The sequence below is a fragment of the Hyla sarda genome, chromosome 2 (assembly GCF_029499605.1).
Source record: "Hyla sarda isolate aHylSar1 chromosome 2, aHylSar1.hap1, whole genome shotgun sequence".
Taxonomy (NCBI): Eukaryota; Metazoa; Chordata; class Amphibia; order Anura; family Hylidae; genus Hyla; species Hyla sarda.
This window is the reverse complement of record NC_079190.1, coordinates 456,462,522-456,483,357: the sequence shown is the minus strand read 5'-3', so window position 1 is coordinate 456,483,357 and position 20,836 is coordinate 456,462,522. Positions and strand designations below refer to the sequence as shown.

The following is a 20,836-nucleotide window of genomic DNA, read 5'->3' as shown; positions in this document are numbered from 1 at the left end:
AAGAAGGGAAACAGCCAAAGACTCAATCTAGTAGTGTTGAGTAGAAGCGTAGAGCCCTCCTCTAAAAGGATTAGCATTGTGATGCCACCAGTTGGAGGTCCTCTTCTATAATGTCCCTCTATGACACCTTACATTTCAACTCATAATATGTTGCCATTTTGTTTCTTTTAGTTTTAACAGACAGACCACCTCCGATAATACTGCAAGGCCCAGCCAACCAGACATTGGCAGTAGATGGAACTGCAGTGCTCAAGTGCAAGGCGACGGGGGACCCTATGCCAGTCATAAGCTGGTTAAAGGAAGGATTTAATTTCATGGGACGAGATACACGGTTATCCATTCTTGATAAAGGATCACTACAGATTAAATCTCTAAAGGTAAGAGAAACATGCTGAAGCCCAAGTTGTATATTAAATTAATACAAAACCTAAAGTACACAATATATTATACAAAGGACATTCAAAAAGTTTCTGCACTTATATATATATATATATATATATATATATATATATATATATATATATATAGATAGATCATTTTTTATTTTTTTTATTGGGGAAGTGGTGAAGGGTGAAGAAAATGGTGAAGGGGTGTCATGTGACTTGCATCACAAAAGAAGGTGACTGTAAAAAGTGATATAATTTGTTTTTTATGTCATTTTATTTTAGGTAGACCCTCGAAATAGTTCTCTACTTCTACAATCCTTACTTGTTAAAAGGCTCCCTTAAAGGAGTACTTGACTCCTAGACATCTTATCCCTTATCTTTTGGATAGGGGATAAGATGTCTAGGGGCAAAGTACCCCTTTAACTATAAGCTGCCCTACAATGCGTCCCTCTGCTTGGACCCCTAACAATCAACTCTAATTTGTAGGGAAATCTAACAGTAAGTGTTCAGTATCCCAACAGTGCCACCTCAGGTGAAAGTAGATTTTACACAGCATCCATTCACATCAATAGATTGTCTGGATAATGTAGGACTAGACAGTTCCTTCAGAGCATGAGACATTCTTTGTAACAATTCTCCCCTCTGGTGAAGAGATGAGGATCCTGAACAGAGGAACCCTCCTTTATTTACCCAGTACCCCCCCCCCCCCCCCCAATAGGGAATGTTAAATGGTTTCAAACTGGAAAACCCCTGGCAGGGAGCACATGGTAGGTGTTCACACTGGTGTGGTGCTCTGTGGCGGCCATTGTTGCTGTGATGCTTTGTCTGTGGGGTGGTGTGGCCCGGAGCCAGGGTCTTGGTCGGGCAGCAGTGGGGCTACCTGGCCCCTGGGTCATTACCCCAATGGACTTGATATTGCCATGGTAGTGGTCACCGCCAAGCGTTATGTCATTGTTAGGTTAGGGACCCACTCTGACTAGGTGGCTTTAACGTGACGAGTGAGCTTGTACTTTTTGATCAAAATGTATAGTAACAACCTGTTAGTATTTGAATTTATGCTGAGAAGCAAGTAGATCAAAATACAAATGGTGGATGTGCGGCTGTGTTTCTATTTCACTATTTTCACCTTTAATTAAATAGACAAGCCCATCTAAGAATGCAGACCCCACTTACAACTTTTCTGTGGGAATTTATCAACACCATATTTATACATTTAGAAATTTCCCATCATGTGTACTGTAAAAGGATCTATGTAGGTATTATGCCCATACAGTACAGACGCCTCTTATAATGCAGTCCTACAGTAGTGACAATATGAAATACTCAGAGGGTTATGTCTGCCGCTGTCTGTCGCTGACCATAAATTAATTATTAACTTCCTTGGAACAAAATTGAATTTATTAAAAAAATGAATGTCAGCACTCCTTGAGTAAACAATTTAGCCTCTCACTCAATACGGAAGGCAGGAACTGACCACAAAGGTTAATGCATTTTTATTGTACTGTTGGATTAAACAGTGCGCTTCAATAGGCAAGATCCCCAGGAGTTTGCGGGGGAAAAAAAAGCCGCCCTTCAAGGTGGGAGCTCGGTGATCCCGAGTCATCTCTAAGAACGTGTGCGGCTTCTCTACTAAATATTCTTTTAAATTAGCTGCGGTGATGAACAGGATAACAGGCATGGTCTGCGGTTTCTAAAGGTGGTCTCTAAACTCTCCGTGCACTCTGAGTCACCGACCAAAAATGATCTGTATTTTACTGTAATGTAGTGTATGTAGTGTGTGTCCTTGCCCAAGGAGAACCATGCGTTAACCATAGGGAATATAATACATTTAAAAAGATTACAGTATAATACAATACAATATAATAAATGTAAAAAGATTTTTCCATTTATTGAAAACTAAATATTTCTGTTTTTTTTCCACTCTCATATATAATCCCAAAATAAAGCAGCACCACTTATCCAGTCCAACCAAAAAATTGGTGCCAGCGTCCCAAAGGACTTGATCAGAGTCCACCCAAGATAAGAACCAGATACAGGCGCTGCACTCCAACAAAATAAGTGATTTAATATCTCATGTCAGCATTACAACGTTTCAGCTCCTCCTGGAGCCTTTTTCAAGCATGCTGAATCTCCAGTGTGCAGTGCTGAATCTCCATATCCAATCAATGCAGGCTGCTCTGTAACCCCCCCCCTCTGTTGCCAGACATGAGCCTGATAGACAGGACAGGAGTGAGCACAGAGTGCTAGTTCCACCCTCAATTCCTGGACTTTGTGCCAGCCTGTGCTTCAGCTGGGACAAAGATTATGCTGCCCGTAGTGGTGTTTTTTTTGTTTATAGGCCATGATTTCTACAAAAAAAGGAGCTTTTTTTTTAATGGAGCATATTAGAAAGGTTAATGTTTTGACAATATATATATATATATATATATATATATATATATATATATATATATTTTTTTTTTTTTTTTTTTACCTGACAGTATCCATTTAACAATCTTATTGTTTTTTTTTTTCTTAAAGACATCTGATTCTGGCACCTACACGTGCGTCGCTACTAGCTCAAGTGGTGAATCTACATGGAGCTCTGTTTTGGAGGTGACAGGTATGAGATTTAGACCCTATTGGTATACAGTGATATGGTCATTTGATAGCATTCTCTGTATCTCTGTACTTTTCTGTTTAATCTTAGAATCTGGGGGCGCGAGTATAAGCAAGAGCTATGACATGAATGACTTGCCCGGGTCGCCATCAAAGCCTCAGGTTACCGATGTCAGCAAGAATAGTGTCACTCTGTCATGGCAACCAGGCACCCTGGGAGTCCTACCCGTAACGTCTTATATCATTGAGGCCTTCAGGTGAGATAGCTTTGTGTATGATATATCTTATTAATACGTGTATATGGTATGAGGAAAAGAATCTAATGTTCACAATAAAGAGAAGATAAAGATGGTGGGGGGGATTTATCAAACCCTGTGCAGAGGAAAAGTTGCCGAGTTGCCCATAGCAACCAATCAGATTGCTTCTTTCACTTTTGAAAAGCCCTCTGAAAAATGAAAGAAGTGATCTGATTGGTTGCTATGGGTAACTCAGCAACTTTTCCTCTAGACAGGTTTTGATAAATCTCCCCTGGTGACTTTGGAGCCAATCACTTGTACTTAGAGTCTCTATGGGGGGAGATTTATGTAAACCTGTGTAGAGGAAGAGTAGTGCAGTTGCCCATAGCAACCAATCAGATCGCTTCTTTCATTTTTTTTTTTTTTTAAAGGCCTCTGAAAAATAAGAAGCGATCTGATTGGTTGCTATGGGCAACTGTTCCATTTTTCTCTGCACAGGTTCTGATAAATCTCCCCATTAAACTTATTGGATCATTCACAAAGCTATAGGGTTTTATTTAGGTCCATAATAACTGCATTTTAGTCCTATATCGTCAGGTAAAAGATTAGGGTTGAGGGATAAACTTATTTCTTACCCACTTTGCTAATACTTCTTGATTTTGCTAAGAAATTCCTAGGTAGTGGCTTGTAAAGGATATGGGAGCCGATGTAAACCCCCTTAAAATTGGAAACTTTACGGGTATTCATAGTTTAAGGGCCTTCCTGGGCAAACACTGGGGTGAGGTTTAAAGTGTTTATAGCATTATTAAAGGGGTACTCCGGTGGAAAACCTTTTTTTTTTTTTTCTTTAATCAACTGGTGCCAGAAAGTTAAACAGATTTGTAAATTACTTCTATTAAAAAAATCTTAATCCTTCCAGGACTTATTAACTGCAGAATACTACAGAGGAAATTATTTTCTTTTTGGAACACAGAGCTCTCTGCTGACATCACGAGCACAGTGCTCTCTGCTGACATCTCTGTCCATTTTAGGAACTGTCCAGAGCAGCATATGTTTGCTATGGGGATTTTCTCCTACTCTGGACAGTTCTTAAAATGGACAGAGATGTCAGCAGAGAGCACTGTGGTCATGATGTCAGCAGAGAGCTCTGTGTTCCAAAAAGAAAATCATTTCTTCTGTAGTATTCAGCAGCTAATAAGTCCTGGAAGGATTACGATTTTTTAATAGAAGTAATTTGCAAATCTGTTATACTTTCTGGCACCAGTTGATTAAAGAAAAAAAAAAAGTTTTCCACCGGAGTACCCCTTTAATAATGCTATCAACACTTTAAACCTCACCCCAGTGTTTGCCCAGGAAGGCCCTCAAACTATGAATACCCGTAAAAAATAAATAAATATAATAAAAAAGTTTTCCAACGGAGTACCCCTTAACAATTATTTTCTAGGCACCAGATTGGGGATAAGTGTCAGGCATATTCCCTGACATTCCATTCAAATGGGATTTTCGGGTATCATGCTCTCGAGATCACAGGGGGTCCGACCAGCGGTCGGACCCCCTGTGATCTCGAGAGCATGAATGCCTGACAATCCCATTTGAATGGAGTGTCAGGGAGTATGCCAGTGCCACTTCTTTCATTGTCTATGGGACTGCTATAGGTAGCAGAATACAAGTTCTTGGTTACAGTATCTTTGGTAGTCCCGTAGACCAGTGTTTCCCAACCGGCTGTTGCAAAATTACAACTCCCAACATGCCCGGGCAGCCTAGATAGCAGAATTCAGTGCTCGGTTACAGTATCTTCAGCAGTCACGTAGTTTTGCAACAGCTGGAGGCACACTGGTTGAAAAACACTATGTCAAACTGATGATGATAAACAACACATACAGCTCAGCTACATATGTACCATCTACCATCCGGACTAGCTTTACTCATCTACGGAACGCTATAAGTGCACTTTCTACTGATGCAGCATCATTTTTTGACAACCACAAGTAGCCAGGTAAGCAGAATGCCACATTGCCAGATGACAGGATTTCTCGGGATCAGGTAGTTGCCACAGTCATCCATCTTCCTCCAGTTGTGGTAATTGTTATTTAATATATCTGTAAGCCGCCAGCGCCTCGGTGACATCCTGACAGATGCTTGTTCTTAGATACATATAGCGTTAGCTTAGGCATACAGTACATGCACCACTGCCTGCATTTACTACATATTAACATGAATCAACAGTAGCTCTGGACTTCTTAATGGTCCTCAATGTGCGAGCTTAGTCAGAGCGGAGCCTTTCCTGGCTTTTTAATTAATATTGTATTATGCTTTTTTTTTTTTTTTTTATAAAACAACTAGATAGAGAGATAGATAAACACATACAGATAGCTATATATATATATATATATATATATATATATATATATATATATATACATATTTATATATATTAGATAGATAGCGAGAGATAGATAGATGATAGACAGATAGATATGAGATAGATATGCGGTGTCCCGGCACAGCATTTCATGCTGTGCCTTGGTTATTAGTCCCCAAAGTTCCCTAGGCCTGTCGGGGTTCGCTTTCCTCATTTAACCCCTAGTCACCCCTTAGTCACTTAATATTTGTAAATATTATCTATCTAAATAAATTTATATGGTAATACTCACTGTTTTAACGTCGCAGGACCTGCGAGTCATGTGACCGGGTTGCAGAACTCTATGGTTTTTGCTAAAGGACCTTTGGTGGTTTTGGACATGTGATCACCCACAATTCACTGTAACTGTGAGTGACAGCTGATTGGACCAATCCAAAATTGCCAGCCCCTGCGCCATCTTGATCTCTCTCTTGGGTTGCTGACTCTGGATGAGGTAGGACCTCCGCAGCTTACAAGACAAATTACTAGGCCCAAAGCCTTGCGGCTTAGGCCTGCGCTAGTGACGGATAGTTCTTAAAATTCCCCTCCATCTCCGCAAGATCTCCGGACCTAATCCAACCCCTAAATCCGGCGGATCTATGCAAATACAATCCTCTAAATGTAAAGGGAACTTTCCGGTCCTAAGTATCTGTCAATCACTGCTGTGCTGTTTAAATAGACTCGGTTATCTGGACTGTTATCGTTACTGCAAATACAGAAAATCTTCAGTAAAGATTCCTGCAAGTTTTAAGTTCAGCACTGCTGTGGACAATCTATTTATTTCACACTCACCTATCGCTCTTGGGAAGGGTGGCGATAGGCCCAGCATCACTACAGAGTTTTAACCCTCACCCTGGCATCACGAGTGACAAAGGTTAACAGCGCCCTTTATCATATAGAAATGCAACACCCCTACTGCCCTACAACCCCCAGGCGTACCACAGATAGATAATAGATAGATATGAGATATAGAGATATAGAGATACATAGATAATAGATAGATATGAGATAGATAGATTTTAGATGAATAGATAGATGTGAGATTGTGTATAGAATTGTTATTTAGAGAAAGGTTTTCCAAACAGTGTGCCTCCAGCTGTTGCAAAACTACAACTCCCAGGATGCCCATACAACCAATGGCTGTCTGGACACGCTGGGAGCAGTTGGCTGCATGGGCATGCTGGGATTAATAATTTAGCAACAGCTGGAGGCACACTGTTTGGAAATCACTGATTTAGCGCCTCCCCACTGATTTTCTCTATACACTGATCTTTCCTATATACCATGGAAAGTTTAAGAAAAATGTGTGTAGAGGAAGACTGGTGCAGTTGTCCATAGCAACCAATCAAATTGCTTCTTTCATTTAAAAAAAGTCTCTTTAAAAAATGAAAGAAGTGATCTGATTGGTTGCTATGGACTTCGCCACATTTCCTCTTCACAAGTTTTGATAAATCTCCCTATATATGACTATCCTCATGCTGCACCTTTTGGCCATCCATTTGAGAAGAAGCACAAGCAGCACCCCTGAATGTGAACTGCGGTCACCATGTAGACAGCTACACCCTATGATAACGCACAAGGATTACCTGCAGGCCCAGATAAAAATAAATTACATTGTAATCAGATCTGCTGCACCCAGTGACAGGCCGGCCGGGCTACATATCAGAAAGCTTATCTGTAATGTCTGGAAATATTGTCACAATGATTAAAAGTTCTAACACAGTATTTTTATTTTCTGCAGCCAATCTGTCAGCAATAGTTGGCAGACAGTAGCAAATCATGTGAAGACCACGCTGTACACCGTGAAGGGGCTGCGGCCAAATACAATATATCTTTTCATGGTGAGAGCTATCAATGCCGAAGGTCTTAGTGATCCAAGCCCGATGTCTGATCCAGTACGAACACAAGGTAATGGGAAAAAGTGTCATTACAACTATATAGATAGAGATAGATATATTATAGATAGATATGGGCTATATAGATATAAGATAGATATAATATAGATAGATAGATATGGGATATATAGATACACAGTCATGGCCGTAAATGTTGGCACCCCTGAAATTCTTCAAGAAAATGAAGTATTTCTCACAGAAAAGGATTGCAGTAACACATGTTTTGCTATACACATGTTTATTCCCTTTGTGTTTATTGGAATTAAACCAAAAAAGGGAGGGGAAAAAAAGCAAATTGGACTCCAAAATGGTCTGGAGAAAATTATTGGCACCCTTAACTTAATATTTGGTTGCACGCCCTTTGGAGAAAATAACTGAAATCAGTTGCTTCCTATAATCATCAATAAGCTTCTTACACCTCTCAGCCGGAATGTTGGACCACTCTTCCTTTGCAAACTGCTCCAGGTCTCTCTTATTGGAAGGTGCCTTTTCCCAGCAGCAATTTCAAGATCTCTCCACAGGTGTTCAATGGGATTTAGACCTGGACTCATTGCTGGCCACTTCAGAACTCTCCAGCACAGGGCCGCCATCAGGGGGGTACAGCCAGTACCCCAGTAAGTGTCCAGGGCCCCAATGCCCCAGCACAGAAGCAGAAGACTGCTGTTAAAATAGCAGTCTTCTGCTTCCACTGGTAGCTGCAACCTAATACTGCAACAATACAGTGGAGCAATTAACTGCCGAACATCGGGCTGTGTATGGGAGGGCAGAGGACCTTCAATGGTGTCATTACCATGTGATCGGTCACATGGGTGGGAGGAGCCTGACTGCTGTGCTGTGGTGGCCCAGGAAGAATGTGTATCATGAGAAGGTAACCTATAGTACATACACACTCACACACAAATAACTAGATCTGTGTTTTTCAACCAGGGTACCTCCAGCTGTTACAAAACTACAACTCCCAACATGCCCGGAGAGCCGACGGCTGTCTGGGCATGCTGGGAGTTGTAGCTTTGCAACAGCTGGAGGCACATTGTTTGGAAAACAGTGCACTATAAAATTCACACACACTGCATTTAACATTCCCACCACAACACCCCTATTTCACATTTTTTTTAAATACAATAATACACGTGGTATTGCCTGTGCGTAAATGTCCACAATTGCTCATTTTAAGTAATTTCATATGCCATAAAAAATGAATACAAAGTAATCGAAAAGTCCCATCAAAAACAAAAAATGGTACCAGTAAAAACTACAGATCAAAGCGCAAAAGGTGCGCCCTCACACAGCCCAGTATAGGGAACAATTCTAAAGTTATAGAGGTCAGAAGAGGATGATTGTAAGTATGGTATACAAATTTTTGTACAAAAAAGTTATTAAAAAAAATAGTAAAATAAAACAAAGCCTATAAAAATTGGTTATTGGTGTAATTGTATAGAACTACAGAATAAAGATCATATCATTTTTACTGAAAAGTGCACTGGGTAGAAATGGAATAAAGTGGCGGGGGGGAGTTCAGAGGATGGGAATAAAGTGGCACGGGGGGGGGGGTCAGAGGGGGGGGGCAAATGATATAGCACAGGGGGTTGATCAAGGGGCGAGGGGATAAAAGTGCATGAGTGGTAGCAGCCCGATTTGTAATGCTGATACTGATATCATATTGCACGTGATGCGCAACGTGATATGTGCAATTGGCGGTACGGTCGGGGGTGTCCAGGGGCCCCAGGCCTGAACTGTGTAAGGGGCCCCAAAATTTTGGATGGTAGCCCTGCTCCAGCACTTTGTTGCCATGCATTTCTGGGTACTTTTTGATGTATGTTTGGGGCCATTGTCCTGCTGGAAGACCCAAGATCTCAGACGCAAACCCAGCTTTCTGACACTGGGCTGTACAGTGCGACCCAAAATCCATTGGTAATCCTCAGATTTCATGATGCCTTGTACACATTCAAGGCACCCAGTGCCAGAGGCAGCAAAACAACCCCAAAACATCATTGACCTCCACCAGATTTCACTGTAGGTTCTGTGTTCTTTTCTTTGTAGGCCTCACTCCATTTTCAGTAAACAGTAGAATGGTGTGCTTTACCAAAAAGCTCTATCTTGGTCTCATCTGTCCACAAAACATGTTTATAGCAAAATGTGTTACTACAATCTTTTTCTGGGAGAATTACTTAATTTTCTAGAAAAATGTCAGGGGTGCCAACATTTACGGCCATGACTGTAAGATAGATAGATAGATAGATATGGGACAGATAGAGAAATATGGGATAGATATAAGATAAATAGATAGATAAGAGATAGATATAAGATAGATAGATAATAGATAAAGCTAGAGAAAGTGTGATAGATAAATAGATGAGAGAGATATGAGAGAGAGATATGAGAGAGATAGGTAAAAAGTTAGGAATAGTGTGATGGAAATAAGCTGATTTTTACAAGTATCTGTCATCTCCAGTAGACATCACCATGTATTAATGCATATAATCAGTCACCGGGCTGTCAGCTAATTTAGGCAGGAATCAGGTCACGATTCAATAATTTTAGTAATTAAAAGACTTAACTTTACAAGAGACCCTTCACTGACACAAGTATCTAGTCAGCCGAGCGCAGGTGGATAGAACGGTTGTCATAAGAAATTCTGCCTATTTGAAGACAAACTCTCCTTTTTGTGCCATCCAGTGGATACAGATGAGCGGGCGCCACAGTGAGAGATTAAATGTGACAATTACATTGGAGCAACCTAAAGCGACTCTGGATTGTCCATACATATGATATATACATACACACTGCTCAAACAAATAAAGGGAACACTAAGCGAACACATCCTAGATCTGAATGAATGAACTAATCGTAGGAAATACTTTCGTCTTTACATAGTTGAATGTGGTGACAACAAAATCACACAAAAATGATCAATGGAAATCAAATTTATTAACCCATGGAGGTCTGGATATGGAGTCACACTCAAAATCTAAGTGGAAAACCACACTACAGGCTGATCCAACTTTGATGTAATGTCCTTAAAACAAGTCACAATGAGGCTCAGTAGTATGTGTGGCCTCCACGTGCCCGTATGACCTCCCTACAATGCCTGGGCATGCTCCTGATGAGGTGGCGGACAGTCTGTCGTGCAAGGTGGCATTGGTGGATGGAGCGAGACATGATGTCCCAGATGTGCTCAATCGGATTCAGGTCTGGAGAACGGGCGGGCCAATCCATAGCATCAATGCCTTCCTCTTGCAGGAACTGCTGACACACTCCAGCCACATGAGGTCTAGTATTGTCTTGCATTAGGAGGAACCCAGGGCCAACCGCACAAGCATATGGTCTCACAAGGGGTCTAAGGATCTCATTTTGGTGCCTAATGGCAGTCAGGCTACCTCTGGCAAGAACATGGAGGGCTGTGCAGCCTCCCCCCAAAGAAATGCCACCCCACACCATACTATTACTGACCCACTGCCAAACCGGTCATGCTGGAGGATGTTGCAGGCAGAAGAACGTTCCATACAGTGTCTCCAGACTCTATCACGCCTGTCACATGTGCTCAGTGTGAACCTGCTTTCATCTGTGAAGAGCACAGGCCCCAGTGGCGAATTTGCCAATCTTGATGTTCTCTGGCAAATACCAAATGTCCTGCACGGTGTTGGGCTGTAAGCACAACCCCCACCTGTGGACGTCGGGCCCTCATACCACCCTCATGGAGTCTGTTTCTGACCGTTTGAGTGGACACATGCATATTTTGCATGGCTCTGGCAGTGCTCCTCCATCTCCTCCTTGCACAAAGGCCGAGGTAGCGGTCCTGCTGCTGGGTTGTTGCCCTCCTATGGCCTCTTCCACGTCTCCTGATATACTGGCCTGTCTCCTGGTAGCGCCTCCATACTCTGGACACTATGCTGACAGACAGAGCAAATCTTCTTGCCACAGCTCGCATTGATGTGCCATTTTGGATTAGCTGCAGTACCTGAGCCACTTGTGTGGGTTGCAGACTCTGTCTCATGCTACCACTAGAGTGAAAGCACTGCAGCATTCAAAAGTGACCAAAACATCAGCCAGGAAGCATAGGAACCGATAAGTGGTCTGTGGTCACCACCTGCAGAACCACTCCTTTATTGGGGGTGTCTTGCTAATTGTCTAAAATTTCCACCTGTTGTCTGTTCCATTTGCACAACAGCATGTGAAATTGATTGTCAATCAGTGTTGCTTCCTGAGTGGACAGTGTGATTTCACAGAAGTGTGATTGACTTGGAGTTACATTGTGTTGTTTAAAGGGGTTCTCCGGTGCTTACACATCTTATCCCCTATCCAAAGGATAGGGGATAAGATGCCTGATCGAGGGAGTCCCGCCGCTGGGGCCTCCGTAATCTTGCACGTGGCCCCCCCGTTTGTAATCAGTCCCCGGAGCGTGTTCGCTCCGGGTCTGATTACCGGCGACCACACAGCCGTCGGCGTGTGACGTCACGCCTCCGCCCCGTGTGACGTTACACTCCGCCCCTCAATGCAAACCTGCGGGAGGGGCCGTGATGGCTGTCTCGCCCCCTACCGTAGGCTTGCATTGAGGGGCGGAGTGTGACGTCACATGGGGGCGGAGGCCTGATTACAAACGGGGTGCCGCGTGCAAGATTACGGGGGTCCCCAGCGACGGGACTCCCTCGATCAGGCATCTTATCCCCTATCCTTTGGATAGGGGATAAGATGTGTAAGCACCGGAGAACCCCTTTAAGTGTTTTCCATTTTTTTGAGCAGTATATATATATATATATATATATATATATATATATATATGGCCTATTACTATGACAAGTTTCCATTAAGTATTATTTAGTTTAGTGTAGTCAGCCATAAATTAATTTTAAATAATGCTTATAATGCAGTATTTCCCTCCAACTGTTGCAAATCCACAAATCCCAGCATGCACGGACAGCCAAAGGCTGTCCAGGCATGCTGGGACTTGTAGTTTTGCAACAGCTGGGAGCACACTGGTTGGGAAACATTATTATTATGTATATGTATATGTTACTTATGTGCAGTGTCCATAAATACCAAGCAACTAAGTTATAGGAAAGAGAAGCTTCCACTCTGCTCAGAAAGTTCACTGTGCTTATTATTCAATATGTGCTGTCTAGACAGGAGCCACAGTCATGTAGCCGGAGCATTTCTCCACTTTCCATTTTATCAAATTGATCCATAGCCCGAGCCGCTTCTTCTAAATAATCCATCAGAAATACCTATAATTCCACGGCAGAATCAATTTTGTAGAGAAAATTGTTACTTTTTAACTGTTCGATGTTTGTATTTACCAGATATAAGTCCAACAGTTCAAGGTGTGGACCACCGACAAGTCCAGAAGGAACTGGGAGATGTGATTGTTCGACTGCATAATCCTGTAGTTCTTTCCCCTACCACTATCCAGATCTCTTGGACGGTAAGTTCTCTATAGTTCTTAAAGAATACTTGTCATATCATAGAAATAAAATAATGCTTATATATGTTACTCACTAGGTCATGCAGATGCTTTTTTTATGTGTCTATATTCTGTATTTGGCTCACAAGTCCCTCTGTTCTGCTGCTCACTCATTCTGACATCCACTGCTCAGGAAGGGGCTTGCCCGAGGCAAGCACTGAGCCCGCCCTCAGTCACCATATATTTACTTACTGAGTCTGCTGTGCTGTGCTGGGTCTCTTCATCTAATCACTGCAGGCTGCTCTGTAACCCCTCCTCTCTGTTTTCATGCTGCAGTCTGTAGACAGGACAGGAGTGAGCACAGAGGAGTGCTAGTCCCGCCCTTGCTTACTGGACTTTGTCTCAGCCTGTGCTTCAGTTGCCACCAAGGTCCAATTTTGACTACCAGCTCTATACCCATATTACCATGACACTATGTGATGACCATCGACTTTCATCTTCCACTTTGACATAGCTGGGGTCATACTATGACTGGGCTACAGTATGAGCAACAGGTAGATATAGGAAAGTAATAGTCCTGAAATGTATTAGGTATATTGGACTGCAAGACTTCAAAAAGAGACTTTTCTTAAAAATAAAATCTCTATAGCCATACGTTTGTTGGTCACTGAGTAAAGAGTTAAAGGAAATAGATTCAGCATAAATCACTGCAAAGTAAATGTGTTATCCTACTCTTGCATTCTGTCACTGACTTTCTAGTATTGATTTTGACACATTAAAACCAGAAGTAGGGTGGAAAACTAACACATTCAATAACTTAATGAGCTAAAAATAACATCATCTATGCAGGCTGCTCGGAAACCAGTACAGGTTAATATTCGGCGTATAGAGTACACACAGTCAGAGGTACTGCTGTGGTAAAAAAAAAAATTCTTAGACCCAGTACTTCAAATTTTGAGAACATTATGTGTTACACTAGTGATAATTCTTTTTTATGTTCAATATTGTGACGCTGGTGGTCGGTGTCTGCTGGCGTACAGCCTGTACCGGCACTCACCTCCGCTGAGTCACTGTCATTCCACCACGTCCCCACCGCTAGGCTCAGACTTTCCCTTCCAGTCCCCCTTTTGCTTTTTTTTAGGTGTCTGCTTGGGTCCACATGGATTGGTCTGTTTTATCAATATAATGTAGGCGAGGTCTCCGGTACTGTCCCCAGTATTCCAGATTTAGTCTCACTAGAGCTCTCTACCATACACGTGGAGTAAAGAGTCTGAACAAGCATGATATTTAGGGCCAGTGTTATTCATCAGCGGTTATACCCTCCAGGCCTGTGCTCTGCACATGGGTTCAGATCTTTCATCCCCTTAGAAAATCCTAATACACATAAACTATTAATTATTGAGAACCAGAGACAAAGTTAAACAATGTTGTCAGATTTATAACCTCCTGTATCTGGAAAACAGCTGTTTAATGTTCTACAGAATTCAGCTTGTTTGGTAGATATTCACATAACATGATCACAACATCATGGTTGCATTCATATCTCTGCATAGAGTTATTTACAGTGGAGGCAGTGTATGTGTAACATTTTCTTTGATGAATTACCAAACAAGGTATGCAGAAGTAAGGGGTATTTTAGCTTTCTTATTTTTTTTGAGCAGTGTAAATCTCATGACAGAGTGTCATGAAATCATGTTATTTTGAAAAGATTATCCTCACATCCCATACATCTCAGGAGATATTGAACTTAGTAATAAGGGTCATTGCTGTGATAAGTAAGGGTCCCAGTAGGAATCCAGTACTGAAGACGATTTCTCTCCTGATCCATCATAAAGGGGTACTCCACTGACCAACATTCCAAACTAAATGTTCCGAACACTGTTTTGGCACTGCGGGGGGTGGCCACGCCCCTTGTGACATCACAGCTATGCCCCCTCAATGCAAGTCTATGGGAGGGGGCGTGGCGGGCGTACGCCCCCTCCCATTGACTTGCATTGAGGGGGCGTGACCATGACATCACGAGGGGCATGGCTGACCCCTGCAGCGCCAAAACAATGTTCAGAACATTTAGTTCCAAACGTTGGCCAATGGAGTACCCCTTTAAGATGGATCAGGAGAGAAATTGTCTTCAGTATGGGATTCCTACTGGGACCCTCACTTATCACAGCAATGACCCTTATTACTAAGTTCAATATCTCCTGAGATGTATGGGATTTGAGGATAATCTTTTCAAAATAACATGATTTCATGACACTCTGTCATGAGATTTACACTGCTCAAAAAAATAAAGGGAACACTTAAAGAACACAATGTAACGCCAAGTCAATCACACTTCTGTGAAATCACACTGTCCACTCAGGAAGCAACACTGATTGACAATCAATTTCACATGCTGTTGTGCAAATGGAACAGACAACAGGTGGAAATTATAGGCAATTAGCAAGACACCCCAATAAAGGAGTGGTTCTGCAGGTGGTGACCACAGACCACTTCTCAGTTCCTATGCTTCCTGGCTGATGTTTTGGTCACTTTTGAATGGTAGTGGTAGCATGAGATGGAGTCTACAACCTACACAAGTAGCTCAGGTAGTGCAGCTAATCCAGAATGGCACATCAATGCGAGCTGTGGCAAGAAGGTTTGCTGTATCTGTCAGCGTAGTGTCCAGAGCATGGAGGCGCTACCAGATGGCAGGCCAGTACGTCAGGAGACGTGGAGGAGGCCGTAGGAGGGCAACAACCCAGCAGCAGGACCTCTACCTCTGCCTTTGTGCAAGGAGGAACAGGAGGAGCACTGGCAGAGCCCTGCAAAATTACCTCCTGCAGACCACAGATTTGCATGTGTCCACTCCATGAGGGTGGTATGAGGGTCCGACGTCCACAGGTGGGGGTTGTGCTTACAGCCCAACACCATGCAGGGCATTTGACATTTGCCAGAGAACACCAAGATTGGCAAATTTGCCACTGGTGCCCTGTGCTCTTCAAAGATAAAGCAGGTTCACACTGAGCACATGTGACAGACATGACAGAGTCTGGAGACACCATGGAGAATGTTCTGCTGCCTGCAACATCCTCCGGTTTGGTGGTGAGTCAGTAATGGTGTGGTGTGGCATTTCTCTGATGGGCCGCACAGCCCTCCATGTGCTTGCCAGAGGTAGTCTGAGGACATCTGGGAGGACATCCCTCAGAAGAGGAGAATGATAAATCTCCTTCATAGTGGGACCAGCCGCCCATAGCTTTCTATGGAATAGTATAGTCTGCTATGCTTCTTTCTCATATAGATAAATATATCACTCTATATAATGCCTTTTTATCTATACAAGCGTACTGTAGGTGATTTTAAGGAAACTTATTTTTTAGCATTTATCTAGTAAATGGAGCCCTTTGGCTAAGCTTAGCTTTTCACAGCATATACACTAAGCACTCATTCTTAACATGACAGGAACAAAGCCTTTCCACTTTTCAAATATAAGTTGGTGGGGGGTCCTATTAAAAGTCACTCATATGTACATTATAAGGACTCATATGTACATTACAGCCATGTAGTCTCCAAAGGGCTAGCTGGTCTACAACACCCAGCAGTAAAGTGCACTGCTGTAACTGATGTTTAGGGGGGTTCTCAGCATTGAGACCACAACCATTCTTAACTTTTGACTTTTAGTCTGTACAACTTTTAGTCTGAATAAGATGCAAAAAGTTAATTTAAATGACAGTAATGCTTCAAGAATGTGCTCACTCTTACCTTTTCTGTGAATGTTGTAACATTCTAGAGAAATGCTGAACTTGCTGAAACTCCCATTACAACCACTGGGTGGCCACATATAGACGCATATAGCATAAACAACTCTCAGCAGGGTATCACAAAATCATGCTTTTTTTCAAAGGTGGTCACCTTGAGATATTTTAAGCTGAAAGTAAAGGTAAGGTATGACACGTCTATAGTTTTCTCACCAATAATGAATTCAATAAAGAGTTCCAATCTAAGAGACCAGGAAGCTATGTTTAACATAGAATGTGGCCCATCTAGTCTGCCCAATAATCTGAATTCTATCAATAGCCCCTGGCCCTATCTTATATGAAGGCTAGCCTTATGCTTATCCCATGCCTGTTTAAATTCCTTCACTGTATTTGCAGCAACCACTTCTGTTGGAAGGCTATTCCATGCATCCACTACTCCCTCAGTAAAGTAATACTTCCTGATATTACTTTTAAACCTTTGCCTCTGTAATTTAAAACTGCGACCTCTTGTGGTAGTTTTTCTTTTAAATATGCGCTTCTCCTTTACCGTGTTGATTCCCTTTATGTATTTGAAAGTCTCTATCATATCCCCTTTTTTACCCATAATTCAGTCTGTTAACAAAAAGGACACCATGGAAACCACTTTATAACCAAGGATTAATGTATATTTTGTTTTATATTATAGCATCCCAAGTCACATCTTAAGAGTTAACCATATGGCTATCTCACTTAAAGGGATACTCTGGTGGAAAACATTATTTTCTTTTTAAATCAACTGGTGCCAGAATGTTGACAGATTTGTAAATTACTTCTATTTAAAAATCTAGCACTTACAGTACTTATCAGCTGCTGTATACCACAGAGGAAGCTCTTTTCTTTATTAATTTGGTTTCTGTCATACTACAGTGCTCTCTGCTGACACCTCTGTCTGTGTCAGGAACTGTCCAGAGCCGGAACAAATCCCCCTAGTTAACCTATCCTGATCTGGACAGTTTCTGGCATGGACAGAGGTGTCAGCAGAGAGCACTGTGGTCAGACAGAAAAGAACTACACAACTTCCTCTGTCTTATACAGCAGCTGATAAGTACTGGAAGTATTAATATTATTTAATAGAAGTAATTTACAAATCTGTTTAACTTTCTGGCACCAGTTGATTACATTTTTTTTTATTTTTTTATTTTTTTTACCCGAGTACCCCTTTAAAGCCTAAAATACTTCCACCCATCACTGTACCATCAATAAACATCCCTAAAAATTTAGGAGTTGTAGTTTTGCAACCCCTTAAGGTCCAAAGTTTGGAGACCACCAATGTAGGATACAGTCCGCTTTCACAAATTGCAATGTTGACCTCTTCAGGCGGACACGTGAAGGACACAGTCATATAACCTCTGCCGCATTCTTCCACTGTCACCGATCTTGTTAAATATAATCCATGATAACCAGGTGAGGAGCATTGCCAAGTTTCCAGCCAGCATAAGCCTCCATATACAGTATATATATTGTTCCCCAAACTGCCTCCACGCTGCTATTCTCCGCAATGATTTTAAGGCTCTAATGAGTCTCAGGTGACTTGTTATTTCCCAGTATAAATCCCAGGCTATGCTCATGACTTCATTATCCGTGTGTAGGAGTATTATACATGTAAGACGCTGCTGTTCTTTTTATCCTTAGATCACAAATCCTGGAAAAATACACTTTGTGTCCTCTCTGTACTAGAATTTGGGGAATGTCTAATCTCTAGAGTTTGATCATTGTAGATACTTATACAGAAGTCGGCTCCCATAGGTACTTCTAGGTTGCTCTGGTATTTTTTTTTCTTTTTGCAGAAAGCTGAAGGATGATTCCTCATTATTATACTATTGAAATTATAACTTTTCCATCATAGCACCAATGTTTTAGGCATTCTTTAGAAAAACTCATGTTTTACTTATAATGGTTAGCGCTATCAGCATGGAATAAAGGGGGGAAACGCCTTGCGATGAACGTTCAATGCTGCTATTATTTTGGCTTGCAGTTCTTAAAGGAGTTGTCCCACAAATAAATATTAATTTGCGATGTTAGATTACAAAAAAACACAATGGGAATATTTTTTTGGAAAACACTTTTATGCATTTTAGGCATTTTTTGCTTATGGTTTCTCTTTTTGATTTTCTAATGGTACATCCACCTAGTGTGTTAACTTGTCAATGGCTGGAAGAACTGACCAATCAGAATGGGCATTTCATTGGTAAAACTCCTATATTACTGAAGTGCATGTACTGACTGGCTGTCTGGTAGCACCCCTACAGTACAGAGAGGTACTACATGTTCTGTACTACTCTTTATCTGTGTTAGGGTTAGTTGCTCCTTTGGACAGTAGGTGAGGGTGGCTACATTTTATTTTTTTAGGACACTGTGTGTGTACTATACAGGGCCCTAGACAAGCTCCTGTCCTATACATAGATATCTTCTACATAGTTATCTACTTATTTTTCTTTAATCCTCACTTTTTCCTATTTTTGAATTACATTTTTTGGGGCTTCAGAACCAATCAGCAGGTTTCCATAGCGTTATGGTTTCAACATGAAATGGTTTCCCAACTTGAACCAACTTGAGGGAGCACTGTAGATGGTATATGGTTATATAAAATATATAAAAATAAATAAATGTACTTACTTACCTACTCCAGTCCCCCCCTCCCCCTACAGCTCACAATCTGACATCATCCATTCTCCACTACTACCTGCTTCTGAGGAGAGTAATCTCAGTCAATCACTGGCCACAACAGGGTCCCACCTCAATTTATGTTAGGCTTAGATGACTCTCCTTGGAAGCCGGAAGTAGCAGTGGCGAGTGGAGGAAGTCAGACCGGGAGCTGTGAAAGATGAGGTCAGACTGGGACCATTGAAGATAAGTATGACTTTTTTCATTTTTTATATATTAATAAATAGCAAAAAATGCACCCAGACAACTCTTTTAAAAGATTCAAGTAAAAGGAAGAGTAAAAATGTATCATTACTTATTGTAAATGAAAATGAAATCCTTGACTTTTTTTTATTTTTATATATATATATATATATATATATATATATATATATATATATATATATATATATATAAAAGAGATTTAGGCTTTGACATAGGCTTTGTTCACACCACTGTGTCAAGCACATAAGGAAATACATGGGGTCATACTGTACCGTGCTATACCCCAGATTTCATAGAGCAAAATAAGGAGGTATAATGGCTTATTCTGTTCTATGCTTTATAATTGAGGTAGTCTTCAATTGCATTGCATCTGTAATCTGTAGCAATATGAAGGTGCTATATAGTAGATTGTTACATCCCTGGGACTGTGTTTGTCACTGTAGAGGCTCCATGCACATGGCTCTGTCATATGCAAAGTGCTTTAGTATAGGTGGTGTAGACCCAATATAGATTCACAGTTATAGGAAATATTGCTAAAAAAAACAAAAAAAAAACAGTGGACATCAACAAAGCAAAGCGAACATTATTTTTTATGGATACAATTTGTTAAAGATAAATAGACAAATAAATACATAAATAAATAACTCTCTCTTCTGGTTCAATGCTTATTTTCTGGAGGAAAAGAGCAGCAGCTTTCACGAAATTTGAAGACAACAAGTGAAGCCGGATTTATTTATTTTTTAAACTATTTTGTGTTTGCTGTCAACACTCTACACTAATTATATTGACAAGACTTGACAGGCTGAATAGTGCCGAGCCTCCGCTCTCCAGACTGGATTTATTCAGTCCATTGGAAAGTTACGGAGCTGCTCACCTGTTCTGGAGTCAGATTACTGATTAATGCAATTTGCATTACTTCACTTGTCATTCACTTCTAAAAATGGCCAAGTCAAAGGATTACATAGATAGGTTTATATTATAGGATCCCAAGACACATCTTAAATGTTAACCACATGGCTATCTCACTCCATATTCTCTTAAAGTCTAAAATACTTCACAAAGTTCCATTTGGTTTCAATCTCTGTAAGTGGTCACCAAGTGAAAACACAAGCGTCATGTAAATTGTTAAATCATGATTTCAGACCAATCTACTTCAATATGTTTTCAGTTTGCACTTCATTGCCTCCAGGCAGGAAAAGTTAGGTGGTTCTGCGGGGTTCGCTCGGTGAATAAATGTTTTGTGAAGTGCTTAGGACGTTTTATATGGTTTTTGGGAATATA

At 41.3% G+C, this 20,836-nt stretch overlaps 1 protein-coding gene across 8 annotated transcripts in view; it reads left to right on the top strand.

The window, feature by feature from the left end:
• ROBO2 (roundabout guidance receptor 2) overlaps positions 1-20,836 on the top strand; it is a 524,692-nt gene that overhangs the window by 429,574 nt on the left and 74,282 nt on the right. For all 8 annotated transcript variants that reach the window (XM_056559374.1, XM_056559371.1, XM_056559377.1 and 5 more), the window contains exons 10-14: positions 172-377; positions 2,907-2,988; positions 3,076-3,241; positions 7,363-7,529; positions 12,814-12,935. In XM_056559374.1, coding sequence (XP_056415349.1) covers positions 172-377; positions 2,907-2,988; positions 3,076-3,241; positions 7,363-7,529; positions 12,814-12,935 — 743 coding nt within the window. The remainder of the gene's footprint in view (positions 1-171; positions 378-2,906; positions 2,989-3,075; positions 3,242-7,362; positions 7,530-12,813; positions 12,936-20,836) is intronic.